The sequence below is a fragment of the Rutilus rutilus genome (genome assembly GCF_951802725.1).
Source record: "Rutilus rutilus genome assembly, chromosome: 17".
In the NCBI taxonomy this organism is placed as follows: Eukaryota; Metazoa; Chordata; class Actinopteri; order Cypriniformes; family Leuciscidae; genus Rutilus; species Rutilus rutilus.
Genome location: NC_140230.1, coordinates 26,359,289 through 26,375,020, shown reverse-complemented (window position 1 = coordinate 26,375,020; position 15,732 = coordinate 26,359,289). Strand labels below are relative to the sequence as shown.

Here is a 15,732-nt window from a genome sequence, read left to right as displayed (position 1 = left end):
GCGGTGGAAACGCGGCTTAAGATGCTCATTAGTTGGTACAAACTGCTCATTAGCTTAGTCTTTGATGGTCATTAGCTAGTGCAAACTAGCAAACCATCTTGAACCAGCAATAAACCAGCTACCAGCTAGTCATACCAGTTTAAGATGGCCAAAATGTTTATTATTATTATTTATTTATTTTTGAACATGCTGGCTGGTCAACAAGCTAATGTCCAGTTTAAAACCAGCTAGAAACCAGCTATCACGTTCTAAAACATTTCAGAAATGTCGTATTCTAAGCTAATTTGTCATGTTTGCCTTGAAACTGTAGAGTATGCCACAAATGAACAATATGACAGACAGCGGTTATAATCTCAATGGCAGACCTTGTAAACAGTTTTTTGACTATGTGCCCTTAAAGTTGCTTTGACACAAAGATAATATATCAGAGCTCGACCAACAGTAGCATACACAGACGTCGATTATCCTCACAAAGAGGCATTACACAACCAGTGATGGAGCTACTGTCTTATTAGTCATGCCCTTTGCACTGTTTAATTAGCATTGATCTCGGCATGAATTTAGGTTAGTGCTGTAGGGCTTGGACAAGCCCACAATATAGACCAAGTCAATAGTGTTGACACGTCTTAGTCAACTAGTAACCTAATTTCCTTACTGTACCATTACGAGACACAATCTACCATCACTGCTTATGAAATGACAGCTCATTCACGTCCCCCAAGCCGATCGATTGGTGTCAATGGTCATGTCTGCAATTGAGCAGACGCAGGGGGCTTCATCCATAAATTCAATTTCTCCTTTCTGCAAACTCTGCGCAGCTGTCAGAAAGCAATTAAGTTGAGTAGTGTTTGCTTTATCGTGAACTGTCAATCTCTCCAACCTAATTAACTTTCACATGCCAGTGAAAAGATGTGGCCTTCATGTGTAAATAATAGTCCTCCCGCCAGTCAACAAGATGTGAAGGTGGAGGGGACATGACAATAGGTGGAATTTGTTGTGTTTGTGTGTGCCTACACAGTCGATTTGGTGTCGCTTTGAATTTTGCTGAGTGCACACATGAAGAAAACCTATTTTTCACCATAAACCAAGGAATTCCGCCGGCTAGCATGAGCCCATTAGCCCTTGGTATTGGATGGTAGGATGCGGTTCATAAAGCATCTTCACTGACGGCTCTTAAAATAAGCTGTGTATGATTACACAACACATTTTTGTGAGCAACATACATGTCGCTAATAATTTGTTTTACCTTTACCTTTTTAGTGACGCACTGAAATTCTGGCAACCAAAAACATTCAACAGATCAAAAAGAAAAATCTCATTTTTGGTCTCGGCTGAAATAGTTTTGGAGAGCTGAAATCAGTGACCAAAACAGTGGCTAAATCCGAAATCACCCCCTATACCCTTATTTGTAGTGGTGTCCGTATCCATAGTGAACGTTATCGAGTGCACTCATTCTATCCCACATTGCACTGCAATAACGAGTTTACAAGTGATGTACACTCAACAGCTGTCCGTATTCACTCACTCGTTTTCATTCACTCCTTCAAGTGAACTGTATTTTTGGACTAACGTTGGGAATAGTGATTTGGGGTAGGGGCTGATTTCGGATTTCACCATCTATTTTGTGCACATAACGTGGATAAGCTGGAATTAAGGAGATGTGATTATTATTATAATTATGCTAGAGTATTGATATTTAAAGTTTCTGAAATAGGGAGGTGAATAAGAGGGAATGGGAATGTTAACAGATAGCTTTCTCCAGGTGTTATAGACCTCCTTGTGTATCGCTAATAATACACTGTAAAATTCTGTTACTCTAATAACAGCACGGAGGTTTTGTCTTTTGTCATTAACAGTGAAAGAGTTTGAATGCAGAGTGTCGTAGACATCTTGCTTCTGCATTTTAGAACCAGTGGCTGAACGACTGCCATAATAGTTTGTGCATTTGATGAGGTGATGAGCTTTCTCTTTCTCAGCGTAGTTTTCACTCAACGGGGTGTCAGCACACTAAATCACATTTTGGGCCTGGAAGATGGCAGACTGTCCTGATCAGTGGTAAAACCAGAGCTGTGCCACAGTCCCAGCGGGTGACACATTAAGGCTAGTTTGCTAAAACTGAGCCAACAAGAGAGATCATTTAAAGCTCAATTCTTGCATTTGTTATATTTTGAGACCATTCAGGCGATCTTCCATTCAACCCCATAGTAGTTGCCCGTAATTAAATTATCTCTGTTTATGTGTACTTAGTTGCTTTGTATTTGTCTTTTGTCTTTATCTCTGCCTTTCCTTTGCACTTCCTGCTGACTCTGTTTAGCTTTTTCTGTAGTTTCTGTTTTGTGCCCTCTACTGTTGCTTTTGGCAGCCTGTTTTAATTTTAGTTTTAGTCTAGTCTTTGTGTCAAGCTGTCATTTTAGCTTTTATTAGTTTTAATCACGTTCATGCTCTTTTTAGTCTAGTCGAGTTTCAGTCGACTAAAAGTCTGAGCATTTTAGTCCATAACTATTTTCGTCTAGTTTTAGTCTACGAAAACTGATGACATTTAGTTTTAGTCAATGAAAATTGTATTTTAGTCTCTTTTTAGTAATGCAATTCTATTTAACCCAGCCAATATAGTATAAGTACCTAGTAGTATAGACAAAACCACACCCATTTCAAACAAGGTTATCTTATTATATTATTTTTACCTTATAGACTCAAGAATACATTCATTCCAGACATGGAAGACGCTCTGATTTGAATTTACAACATATTTATTTTACAGTTTTTTCCAAATGCCGTTTCTTCTTTTTCTCCTTTTTTCTTCCAAAGATGAAGAGTGGTCCTTTATGGAGCTTGACATCCCCAGGTCTCTATGAACTGTTTTTGTTGGGCAAGATTCAAAAGAGTATACTATTGTTTGACAGTAAAAAAAAAGAAAAAAAGAAAAGAGCACACAGGTTTGGAAATAAGCGTGAATAAATGATTGGATTTTTTGTTTTGCGATTAACTATTTCTTTAAACTGAAGAGTGTGTGAAACATTATCACTTTAAGCCAGGCATTTTTTTTCCCCCAAGTCTGAGTGCATAACAAGGGTAAATGGAGCTGTGTGTCCATCTCTCTGTCACCCTGGTCTTTTTCCTGGAACACGGAGTCAAACCCATGAACTCTGTTAATTTGCCTTGAGGATGTGCTTAGACCTTTCCTATCAGACTCAAAAAAGCAGAATCACAGGCATGTTGCATGTCTCAGTTTGTTTTCCAGTGTTGTCTTTTGTGGATTCTTGTCCGATACTGTGACTGGCTTTTCTATATTCAAAAGCAAGAATAAAACATGAAGTTGGTCCTCTAATAAGTCTTAGGCTAGTAATGTTTTCTAAGACCCTTTCAGCCTTGATGGCAGCCAAAAATTGCCCAACAATTGCCTTATGACTCATCACAATAAGGATGAGAAGAAAATTGAACAAAACGAGTACATCAGAAAAAAGAAAAGGGAAAAAAACATTGTCTGCAGTCTTAAAGTAATACAAAATGAATAAAGGCAGAAGTATCAGCGTTAAGGGCAGCATAGTGACATTGTACATTTGTGTTTCATCCAGTAAACAAAAATACAAAACCTCACTGGAAAGCTTCTAAGAAGAGTTCTCCAAGGACAAAATGGCTTTTATCTATGATGTTTAAATATTATCCAGTGTTTGTATCAATAGCCTGTCTGGCTCATCTAGGAGTGATTGCTCACGTTGAAGAGGTCCACTTCTTTTGAGAACATGAGGACTTTGCTTTCACAGAAGTGAGTGCTAAGAGATCAGATAACCCATACAACGCTGTGATTTCCCAAAGCTAAAATCAGTAAACTGATTATTTTCATGGAATTAAATCCTTTGTTCACATAACAAGGCCACCCAGACTGAATCTCTACTTGGAAGGAGCTAATAGCCTGTTTGTTCGACTCTTGTTTTGCCTTATAATTAAGGGTTTCACACTAACTGTTTATTTCCTCATAACTGGAATGAATGGATTTTTAGCCCATAATAGATTTCTGATAAACAAGCCCACAGGTTGATTCATTTGACAATATGTTGTCCACACTGGTTGCTTCTTGACCAAATACAATTTTCTTTTCTATTATTAATAAAGGAAACATAGTGTTGTTGTGTGCCATTCAGAATTTAACTGACAATTCCAATTCATAGATTGATACTGAATTAAGGTATATATACATTTACAGTGTAACTTCGCCGATTTTCACACTGCTTTTTATTGTTATAGTTTCGGTAGTAAATGTAAATGAACAACGTTTAATTGTTCTCCGTGTTACCTGGACCAAGAAATTCAGGTTCATTTGTCAGCAAAAGTTCGCCGGATTACTCATTTACTCGTTTATTACTAAGAAATTGTATCGTACTTTGTCTACTCTTTAAACAGAATTATGGTAAAAATGGAAAACTTTGGCAACAGCTTTCTTACCTGTAGGCCTACGCATCTTTTAGTTTTCCCCTCTGTTTGGCCTAAAACACTGTTCTTGATCATCTAGTTTGAAATGTTGACTACAAACAACTTTCCGTTGTAGAAACTTTATCCATTGCCTACAACGCGTTGGATCCTTCACTGGAAACCGAAAGTAACTCGCCCCTGCTGCTTAACGTTTACTCTTTGAATTGAAATGGTCAACACTATTAAGACTACAAGTTTGCTAAGAAGGATTTCCTATTAATTAAAGCAAGTTGGTTTTTGACTCTGGTAAGCGTATCCATAGCAGACTGGTGGGAGTATCCTTGGATGGCAACATGCCCACTGCATTATGGATGTCGAAGTTTTCCGACCTATTTGGCAAAAGGGAAGACGACAGCTTTTTTTCTCTGTTTACTCTAGTCATGTAGCACCGATTTAAACTTTTTGCTGTATAGGCAGCCAACCTTTATTGAAAAGCCCATTTTGCCAGCAGTGAAGTACCCCCTTTAAGGAAGTAGAGTAAAATTGAAATGAAATTCAGTGAAAAACATTGTGCTACTACAATAGATATTAATTATGAATTTCCATAAACTGTTCTAATAATCAGATTCAGTGATCACTACTACAGTGATTATTACTACTATTATTCTTCTTATTAATAATAATAATAATGACATATAGAAATTGTATTATTAGTATCATCATTATTCTTATTATGAGCTATATACATTTTAATTGATATCATATACTTTCATTATTTTAATTGAACTTACTGTCATTTTAATGTATGCAATCAATATGTTTAAAGTTAGCTAAAAACAAGAAGATTTTTTGGTGCTTGACAATTTCTGAAACAAAAATCTTTTCTGACTGCTCGGTTAATTGTTTTGATAGTATTGAACTATGTCAGTTGAGAAATGTCTAATTATCATGAATCATAAAGTAAAGATCTGTCAGACTAATGAAGTTCCTGCGTTCTGCATTCGATTCTGTGTCTTTTACGAGCTTCGTACAGCATAACAATGGGCTGTCTATCCCTATACATGTAAAATGAGACTGCGGCCTGTCTCTCATGATATGATGGGCCCCCACGTTTATGTGTCACGAGATACCATATTTCCTGCTGTCTGTCGTGTTTGAACATCAATAGAGAGAAAGGAACGGAATGAAGGAAAATTGAATTGACAGAGATGGGGAGAGATTGGGATGAAGAGCAGAATGGAAATGGGTAGGGATCACCTTGAGTTTGAAATATTCGAGTTGAAATCTCCCCTGTCTGCCATGCTCGCTCATATATTTCTGCTGTTATTGGTGAAGGTGTAATAGATAGTGGGAACTTGTTATCAAATATTAAATATGTTATCGGGCCTGCCAGGACTGCCAAAAAGAATCTAGCTTCAGCCCATCCGCACATTTCTGTCTGTATATCGTTCTCCTCTCTCTCTCTCTCTCTCTCTCTCTCTCTCTCTCTCTCTCTCTCTCTCTCTCTCTCTCTCTCTCTCTCTCTCTCTCTCTCTCTCTCTCTCTCTCTCTCTCTCACGGGCTTCCAATTGAATTCACATCAACAAATCTGTGTGTGTGTGTATTTGTCTCTCCGCCACGTTGAACAACAAAGCTGAAGCTGCATAAGACTAATTGAACCTGACACATTCTTAAGAAAATGCACAAGAGTGTAAATAATACAAATTGATGGTGGGTAGAAGTAAGAAATGTAAGACATAAGAGGGCATTAGGTCAGATCCATTAATAATAATAATGCAGATGAATAAAATGCATTCCACCTGGATGGATTCATTGCATGAGCAGACAAGGTACAATGCATGCTTTCGTGTTTCATTATTTTAATATTTTCTTGTTTTAATCCGTTGACTGAAAACATGCCAAATAAAGGGAGGTCTATAATACCTGGAGAAATATATTTGTTTGTATTATCATCTTTGCTCTTAACGGTTTAGAGTCATACACAGCTATTTTTATAAAAGGCCATCAGTGAAGAAAGATTCTGTCTGGATCCAGATGTTATAGTTGCAACATCTGCCAGTAGGGGCTAACTGGATCAAGCTAATCAGCCAAACTGACCCGTTGGTAAGGACTGGATCATTCTGAGGAGAACATGTCCTTGTTAGAGAGCCTGGTTTGTTTGTGTCTGTCCTCCTTGATTGCGGCCCTTCACATCTATCTTTTCTCTAACTCTCTCTTTCTCTCTGAGCTCCTCTTGTTCCTTCCCTCATCAACCACAACATTTTACTTTGTGCATTTTAACCTTTTCAACTGGTGCGTCAGCGTCTAGCTGTTTAAAATGTGTTTTAAAAGCTTAGAACGTGGATTTTAGAATGAAAATAGGCTACCTGACGTAACAAATTGTAACTACTGCAGTTTCAAGTCCGTTTCATAATTTAGGTAATAAGATCATAGTAATCTTAATAGGAATTGATAGTTGAAATGGATAGTCATACCATACTGTTGGAAAGCTCTCAGTTAGTAGACGTTTGCTCTTATGAGCACATACGTGTTACTATAAATAAATAAATAAATGATCATTTACAATTATTGATTGTTATTCCACTGTTGGGAACAATGTACTAGAATGTAATTATTGTAAATGCTTTCTATTACTTAGATTCAAACACTTTTCAACCAGATTGGGAATTTGTTCTTTAATAATAATAATAATAATAATAATAATGTTCTATAGAAATTGGGTCACACTTTAGATTAGGGTCCAATTCTCACTATTAACTAACTAAACTATGACTTTTACCTCACTAAACTCTTAATTACTGCTAATTAATAGTTAGTAAGGTAGTTAAGTTAAGGAATAGGTAGGATTAAGGAATGTAGAATATGATCATGCAGAATGAGGCATTAATATGTGCTTATGAGTACTAATAATCAGCCAATATCCTATGCTAATAAGCAACTAGTTAATTGCGAGAATTGGACCCTAAACTAAAGTGTTACCATCAATCGTATGAACGTTTGATTAGAATATACATTTAATCAAATTAGCTTTCATTTTATGTATAAAAATCAGTATGTTTCAATTTTGATGGCATTACTGTAAAGTTATCTATAAACAAGATTTTTTTTGTGTGTGCTTGACTATTTATGGTGCACTGTAAACACAAAAAAGCTAAATCGAGTGAGAAATATTTTTGTCATGTATAGTCTGTTTTGTTTTCTGTGTTCTGTTCCTGTTTTGCCTGCATGTGTTCCTTTTGCTATAGTTTGTCTCCATGTTTTTTTAATTGAGTTCTCACTTGTTTTTAGTTGTGTTATTTATCCCTGTATTTAAGCCCTGAGTTTCCTTTCTTCTAATGTCCGGTATCGTCAATGCATGTTATTGTCTTTTCTTTATCTCCTGCGATCTCCTGAGTTTGCCGTTGTGGATTTATTGATTAAAGACTGTTTTCTTCGTTGTGCGCTTCATTAATCCGATACATGGCAATCTTTCTACCTTGAAAAACACACATATGCCTCTTTTGATCTGATCCATTGCTGTCACAAGTCTTGCTTATAGAAGGACTGTAGAGATGATAGTCTTCTTAGCAAAGTAAGAAAATATTGGGTTCAACTCAGCCCAGAAAGAGTATTTTTTATATTCATCATAAATCAAAGAGATTTGTTCCGTGAATAGTCTGCATGAGGGGAAGTGTAGCCACTGATTAGAATAAATGTGATGCGGGTAGAGGATTTTAATAGCATAAGAATGCCTTAAAAAAAAAAAAAATGTGTGTGATTTGGTCTTTTGTTTCGGAGCGCTGATGGCATGTCAGCAGCAGCACACCCGTGGAATAGTGAGGGAAATTCCAAAACACATTTCAGAGTAATCTCCCGTTGCATCATCCTGCAAGTCTGTTGTCAGTTTATTGTGGTTATATAGCAGTCCTTTCCAACAGGAGATTAAAGTTGTGTTACAGAGCCTGAGCCAGCGCTGGCTGCATATTCTGCTGTCTGGAGTCACTTTCCTCCCCTCTTCCCGCAAAGCACGTCGTGTTTTTTAGATCCCAATCAGAGACTTCACATCCATCTTCACGTGTGTCGGCGCCGTTTGAGGTCAAGGATAGGTCGGGAGCATGAAATCATGCCGTTCTGTGATGAAATAAGACGCTTCTGACAGCCTGGAATGTTCTGCTGACCAGGTAATGGGGAAGTTGAACATGGAATGAAGCGCCGCCATGACAGCTCTGAGAGATACTGCTGTCAACTAGTGCAACGGCTGCAAAACATACATATCCCCTTTCACTGATAGCAACGCTCCTGGATATTCTTCCCATTTTGTATGATTTTTTGACAGGTTTCTTCAACTTTAGACATGTTTACATTAGCGTTTAAACGTATTAGGGTTTTCTTAAAAAATATTGAATATTGTGCGGACGACGGTAATGAGATGTTATTACACATCGAGAGCACAGAGGCTTTGCTCTTCCAAAAAATATAACAAAATATATACTATGTTTAGTAACCAAGCAAAAATCACAGTTGTGTATGAACGTTGTGTTACCTAAAATGATTAAAAACATTTAGAAGCTGAAATAGAATAAAATATAAATATTTGTTGATTGCACATTAAGGATCAAAGAATCCTTAATGCGTAACAACTTCTTTTGTTATATAAAGGTCACATTTAAACTGTTTTGAAAACTTTCATGTCTTTGTCATTTATTTTCACTACATTTAATCTTTTATTTATTGATTTATATAGTTTTATCCCTTGCCTAGAACCAGACTTTCAATTTGTATTATGAAATGCATCATAAATTAAATAACAGTTTCAATATTTTGAGAAAATGATTCATATATTTATAACATCTGACTATCATTTCCACCACTACAAATATCATTTTTCCCCCTAGTAAATTACATAAAAAGTATACACACAGATTAGCAGATTTTTTTTTTTATTATGCATCATTCATTACCAATTAATCTTGCGATTTTGTCACAATATGCAAAAAGTGTGAAGGTAGTATTTAATTGTATTAAAAATAGCCTACATGCTAAATGTGATCTCAGCCTCAGCAGGACAAAGCAGTCGGGCAATTTTTTTTTTTTTTTTTTTTCAACCCTTTATTTCCATCACATAATGTCGTTAACCACAATTCATAATTTGAGATGACTTTCAGGGTGAAAGAATTATAGCAATACTACAAGTGTGAAAAGTGTTTAAGACAGTAAGAAGATAAACAAACACTCTTTTATGACTGAAAACCAGTGTTGTTTTAGTTTATAATAGTTTTATAAATATTTTGAAATAGTTTTTATTTTTATATTTTGTTTTCATGTTAACTTCAGTTTATTTTTAGTAATTTTATTATTTCGATTTTTTTTTTTTATTATATAATTTTATGTGCTTTTATGTCATTTTATTAGTTTAAAAAAATTGCTATTTAGGTTTATTTTATTTTTATTTATTATGTTTTTATAAATTTCCTGTTAAAAATTGTAGTGCTTCAACTTACAATAAAATTATTTCAGGTTATTGCCAAGGCAGCATTTCTCATTTTCGTTTGGTTTGTTTTTCAACGAATATTTTATTCTATTTCAGCTTCTAAATGTTTTTAATAGTTTTAGTTAACTATAATAACACAACGTTCATTCGCAACTGTGATTTTTGCTTGTTTACTAAACTGTGAACAAATATAGTATTTATTTTTTCTTTTTTTTTTGAAGCAATACCTTCAGGCGTGGGCAGCAAAGCAGAGTACTGTTGGAAGAGCAAACATAGCCTCTGCGCTCTCGATGTGTAATAACGTCTCATCACTGTCGCTCGCACAATATTGATTTGATTTCATTACACTGGAGCGTCCGTCCTTTGCTCACAGCCTTTGGCGAGTGTGAAGCGTCCCTCCTGATCCCTGGGGACTCGTGCCCCTTACGCTCACATTATGAGCCGATGCGCCTGTGTGTGTGCGCTCAGCATACCGAGTGAGAGCCATGTGTCACTGTGCACGCAGGCCTCCTGATGAAGCCATTATTTCCTCTATAGGCCTCAGGGGCGCTTTAGTGAAGTTGGCATCCATTTTCTCTCTTTCTCATTCTTTTTACTTGCTTTGGCATCCTTTTTCTCGTTTTCTGTTCTCAATGACTGTCAAAACTTGTGCAAAAAGAAAACTCAAGAAAAAGATGCGAAATGCCAAAAAGATGAATAATGTTCTTTTCAGTGTAGTTGACAGACTCGTCCTTGTTTTCTCTCATTATTTCTTAATTGTTTCATTAATGTAAGATTAATGAAGCACACTGCAAATGTAAGACAATAATTAAAATATACCGCAGACAGCCCATTAAAACACTTTTTGTGAGTTTGATTGAAACTGTTATGATGGTTTTTAATAGATACCACTTTGTGTTGATTAATATACAAGGCATCACTTTTGTTTATTTATGTATTTGCGCTGTATAACACTGCGTATTTAATCGTATTTAATATCCAGCCTTAAAACGAGACTAATTTACTTGAGAAGCAAAATTGGGTAAGATAAGATTTGATTTGATTGGACTTGATTGAATAAGACTTGATTTCAGAAAGTAAATCATGAATTAAGTGTATTTTCCCCAAGATGATTTACTGCAATCATTGTAATTTCGTTACTTCAAATGTTGAAACTACTCTGAGGTCATGTTTTCCTCTTTTTGTGTTTTCAGATATTGCTAGAGGCGACTGTGGATCGCAGAGGCTACATTGCAGTTGATGACATACTCCTATTGAACTACCCCTGTTGTGAGTAGCACACAACTGTCATTATAGTGTGAGGGTGTATGTGTTTGTTTAAGCAGCATGAAAACGTGAAGGACTTTACAAATGGCCTTTAGTGTAATATTGTTATCTGTCTATGCTATTTTGAGCCAATTTTCTGGAGCAAAAAAAACAAAACAAAAACCAAATTTACAGGATTATGTTCAGTATTACCATATAACATTGTGTTTATACTAATGAAAAGCTGATGTTTGGCCATTGTTGCAATTGACTAAAACAATTAGCTGACTAATAGAAATTGCATCATTTGCAAAATGTACTTCTCAATGGTTGAGCAATCAGATAAATGGATAATAATTATGATTGTCAAATGTTAATAGATAGATTTCTTAAATTATAAAGTCTGATATACTATTTATGTAACTCTTTCCCTGCCGGCATTTTTTTTTTGTTTTGTTTTTTAAGTTACCAGTCAGTAGCAGCATTTTTGATTATTTTTACAAAACTTTCATGGCACCCATAATATTTGATGTTATGAATATCTTAACATAGAATATGTCAAAAAGAATAGAGCATCTGCTTTATCAAAAATAAAATAATTGACTTTTTTTTTTACACTTTTCATTTAAACGTTTCATTAAAGAAAATCTACATTTTGAACAAAAAAAAAATTAGGAAATCGCGTTTTTGTCAAAGACTGGATCCGGATCGGATTCAGAAGAACAATGATCAAAACACAAATGGAGTAGATCGAGTCCATCAACACCCTCAAAGCTTCACAGTCCTATACCTCTTCCTGGGTTCGACATTTCATACGGTAACATTAGGCAGTTTTGATTTATAAGCTGTTATGTTTGATGATTGAGTTATTTTATATGTGCATATAAAAGCAATGTTTCTGTTGCTTGTTTCTGCTGCTTCTTCGCCTGTGTTTTGATCTGGAGACTCTTTCAGAAGATGCGTAAAAGTGCCACCTGCCATATAACAGTGAAAACATGGATAGCCCGAAAATTCTGTCAGTGGCGGGGAAGTGTTGTGTCATAAATGATGGAAAATATCGTCAATGGTGGGGAAAGAGTTCATTATAATAAATTATATAGTTAAAGGTATATTTCCAGCATGCACCGTAGAAATTAACATCAGCCATTGACAAAATCCAGATGGTTCAATCACTGTTTTATAGTAACTTTTCTAACATGAAACATGATGCTGTGAGATTTGCATTGCTCTCATATACAGTACAACTTTCTCAAGTACTGTACATCTTCCTATGCAGGACCAGTTCCACACAGATCTTCCTGGTGGATCTGCAAGCACACATAATTTGGATATCAAAGTTACTTTTGTACCCAAATTAACCTTTCATCCTTGTTTCAGTACAGCTTTTAGCTCAGCAGGATACAGCTACATGGTTTCTTTGAAGATGAAAAGATCTAGTTTCCATCTTGTGTGAGAAGTCTGAGGAACAAGTTTCTTTATGTAGACTATAGCCGCTTTTCCGACCGGAGGAACCTTTTCACAGTTCCTAGAACTACTGGCTAAAGTACCCGGATGTCGGCGTGTTCGCACCGCAGGAACTGGGAACGATTTTAGTTCTAGGAACTCCATTTGGAGGAACTAATTTAGGTCCTACTTCAGAGTAGGGTCTAAACCAGCACTATAGGAACTACCCGTGACGTTAGTGTACGCTGATGACCGAACGCACGCGGAGCACCAGCACCCGCCATTTTTAAAACAGCTATAATGTAAACACACAGATTATAGCCTATATATTTACTCCAGAAACTAACTATACAAACATGTAAAACAGTGATAGATGGGTCTCTAAACCTTTATGTTGAAGAGAAAATCCAACGCAACTTTGAGGGGACCAAGTCAAACATGATTGTTTATCTGCTCAGCTAGCAACACTGGACATCAACCACACGGCATAGGCTAATAACCTTTTTTTCATATACTGTCTACTTTATATAACAGTTCTATCTAATAACATATTAAACAGTACTGTTAGACAGATCGCTAACTAATAAACACAGAGAATGCGAGCATTGTTTGCTCTGGCGTTCTCAGCGCCGCCAAAATAAAAGTCTGTCGCGCCGTCAAAATAAAAGTCACCGTGCTTGCGTGCACCGTCACTCCCTTATTACCCCTCCTACCAGTTCCTATGGCCACTTGGCCAGTGCGAACGCAAACAGCAAAACTGAGTTTGGGGGAGAGTAGTTCATAGAACTGTTTAGAAGTGGACAGTTCCTATAACTAAGTTCCTGTAACTACTTGGTCGGAAAAAGCGGCTCATGTCACACTTTCCCATTTCAGTTTTAGGTCAGCTGGTCAACTCCCCTTTCACATGTTGCACCTCCCCCAACTCCAGCATCACAAACACAGCTTTTACGGGTGCTTGCGATGGCATGTTTCAACACGTAAAAGTAGGCTACTTTCAATAAAAGGTCCAACATATTAGGAACACTTTAAGCTGTATTGCTATGCGTCATGAGTGAGCAATCGAGGAGACTAACACTATGTAGAGTGAACGCAACTATGTAGAGTAAACACTATAAACTGGCCCTGGCATTTGTCTTTCTGAGCGGGTGCATGATGATGCTGTATGGTATTGAAGAATCCTTTGTAGCGCATAGCATCTGCATCACAATGCCCCGTTCACTTTGACGTGTTTATGGCCCGTTTAATCTTTGAAGGTCTAAATGCAGTAAATTCTGGCTTGCAGTTCTGTAACCAAAGCTGATTCCACAGCGATTAAAAAACACTCTGGCTCTGCCTGCTACTGTAGCCACGCCCCAAACTCTCACTATTGGCTGAGCTGGAAAGAGATTGACGGATCTGAGCTGATCTTAATGTTTTGATGATGCTCAATGTTTACCATTTTGGGAGAGATAAACCCATGAATGGCATACTAATAGTAGTAAATGAACAATAAACTGGGTTAAGATAATGCATTTTAACATATATCTTATATACTTCAACTTTAATCAAGTCTCCATTTGCACTCTGGGAGTAACAACTGAGGTATATCAGCTATCTCAGTTATTTGTATGCGGGTGCTACTATTTAACATTTACTATTCAGTGCATTCATCTGTATGCTGCATATATACTGCTGCATTAGTTAGTGGGAAGCTGAACCCTGCTGGTTGCCGGCATGCTGAGATAGCCTGGTAGCTGCCGGACATAGTACAAAACAAACAGATCAGAGTAGGGAGGAGATGTTGCGAGGGCATGTGTGATGTGTTCGGCCCTCCAGTGCAGTGAAGACTCTGTGTGCACGGAGCTGTGATTTCTTTTATTGTCAAGGGGGAAAGTAGAAATCCTTTAAACATCCCTAATCCAGCAGAGCTAGATATTTGTTGTTGTATGCTGACTGTAGACTGGAAGTTAAAGTTCTAATGGTAGTATTGAAGACTGGTGTTGTTTATTAAAATCTTTTTATGTATGACTTACTGGCTGTCTAAATGACTAATTTTTGTAATTGGTGTCAGATAAAGACTTTAATGGACAAACTATTTGTGCAAATTCTTTGACCTACAATCTAGTGCTATTTACATGTGAGTATTTACATGAAGTCATTGTCATTTTGTGACAGTCAAGATTTTATTCAGCAAGGACACATTAATTTGTTCAAAACTAGATATATTGGGCAGTCCCAGAAAAGTACACCAGATCGCAGTACATCTAGAATCAACCTGTAAGTTCAGAAATTGCTAATTTCTCATGCATATTGCGTTTTAGGCCATGTTTGTGCCTACTTTGCATAATTCCTTTAGTGAATCGGGTGCTGGAATAATGCAGACTGCGTGTGCAAATAATAAATGATGCAGCGGGTGCGATTCATTCTTCGTGAATCCTGCCTAATCTGACTGGCTTTTATTAAAACAAGCTGCTTTATACGATAACAACATGTCTGTATATTTATTTCAGAGATGCAAGCCTTTTCTAAGGCCGATTCAATAGGCTCCGACTGCGCAATTATCAACTGTAATGGTTTCTGATGTGCTGAAATGTGTTTTAGTGACCAGCCGATAGAGATAGGTGGCACACCGCAGAGATGCGGTCTTCGCTCCAAGTTAACAATCCCTTTCACAGCCCCTGAGGGACACCTTAATGCTTTTAAGGCTTCATAAAACTGTAGTGATCTTTATACATATTTAAACAGAGAAAACTGACAAAGTACTATTAGATGGTAATAAAGTGGAATTCCAAACAAGCAAATCAACAGATGCTGTGGTCATGACAGCTCATCTCTGCTGAGTCTCCTAACACCCTCTTCCTTCGCTCCCCTCCCCACTTCCTGCAGGCGGCAGATGGCATCATCTAAGCCCCACTGTGCACATTAAATAATTAAAACTCTCATCAGGACCTGGACACACATTGTCGTGAGTGGCATTGCGCCAGACTGCGGAAATCACCGTTTGGCAAGACAAGTCAAAAAGGAAAGGCAGGCAAAAGAGTACAACGAGCGAGAAAGAGAGAAGATTTCCTGATTCCTTCTGTTCTTTTGTATTCTCTATACATCATAACCTTAGTGTTGTGGCAACTGCAATATCTATTAATCAAAGTCTTCAGGACGAGCATATTTAATAATCTAGCTGACAG

At 36.9% G+C, this 15,732-nt stretch overlaps 1 protein-coding gene across 1 annotated transcript in view; it reads left to right on the top strand.

The window, feature by feature from the left end:
* Window positions 1-15,732, top strand: part of ptprub (protein tyrosine phosphatase receptor type Ub) — a 246,951-nt gene that overhangs the window by 144,990 nt on the left and 86,229 nt on the right. Inside the window, exon 8 of the mRNA XM_084385145.1 lies at window positions 11,074-11,149. Within this exon, the coding sequence (XP_084241271.1) occupies window positions 11,074-11,149 (76 nt within the window). The remainder of the gene's footprint in view (window positions 1-11,073; window positions 11,150-15,732) is intronic.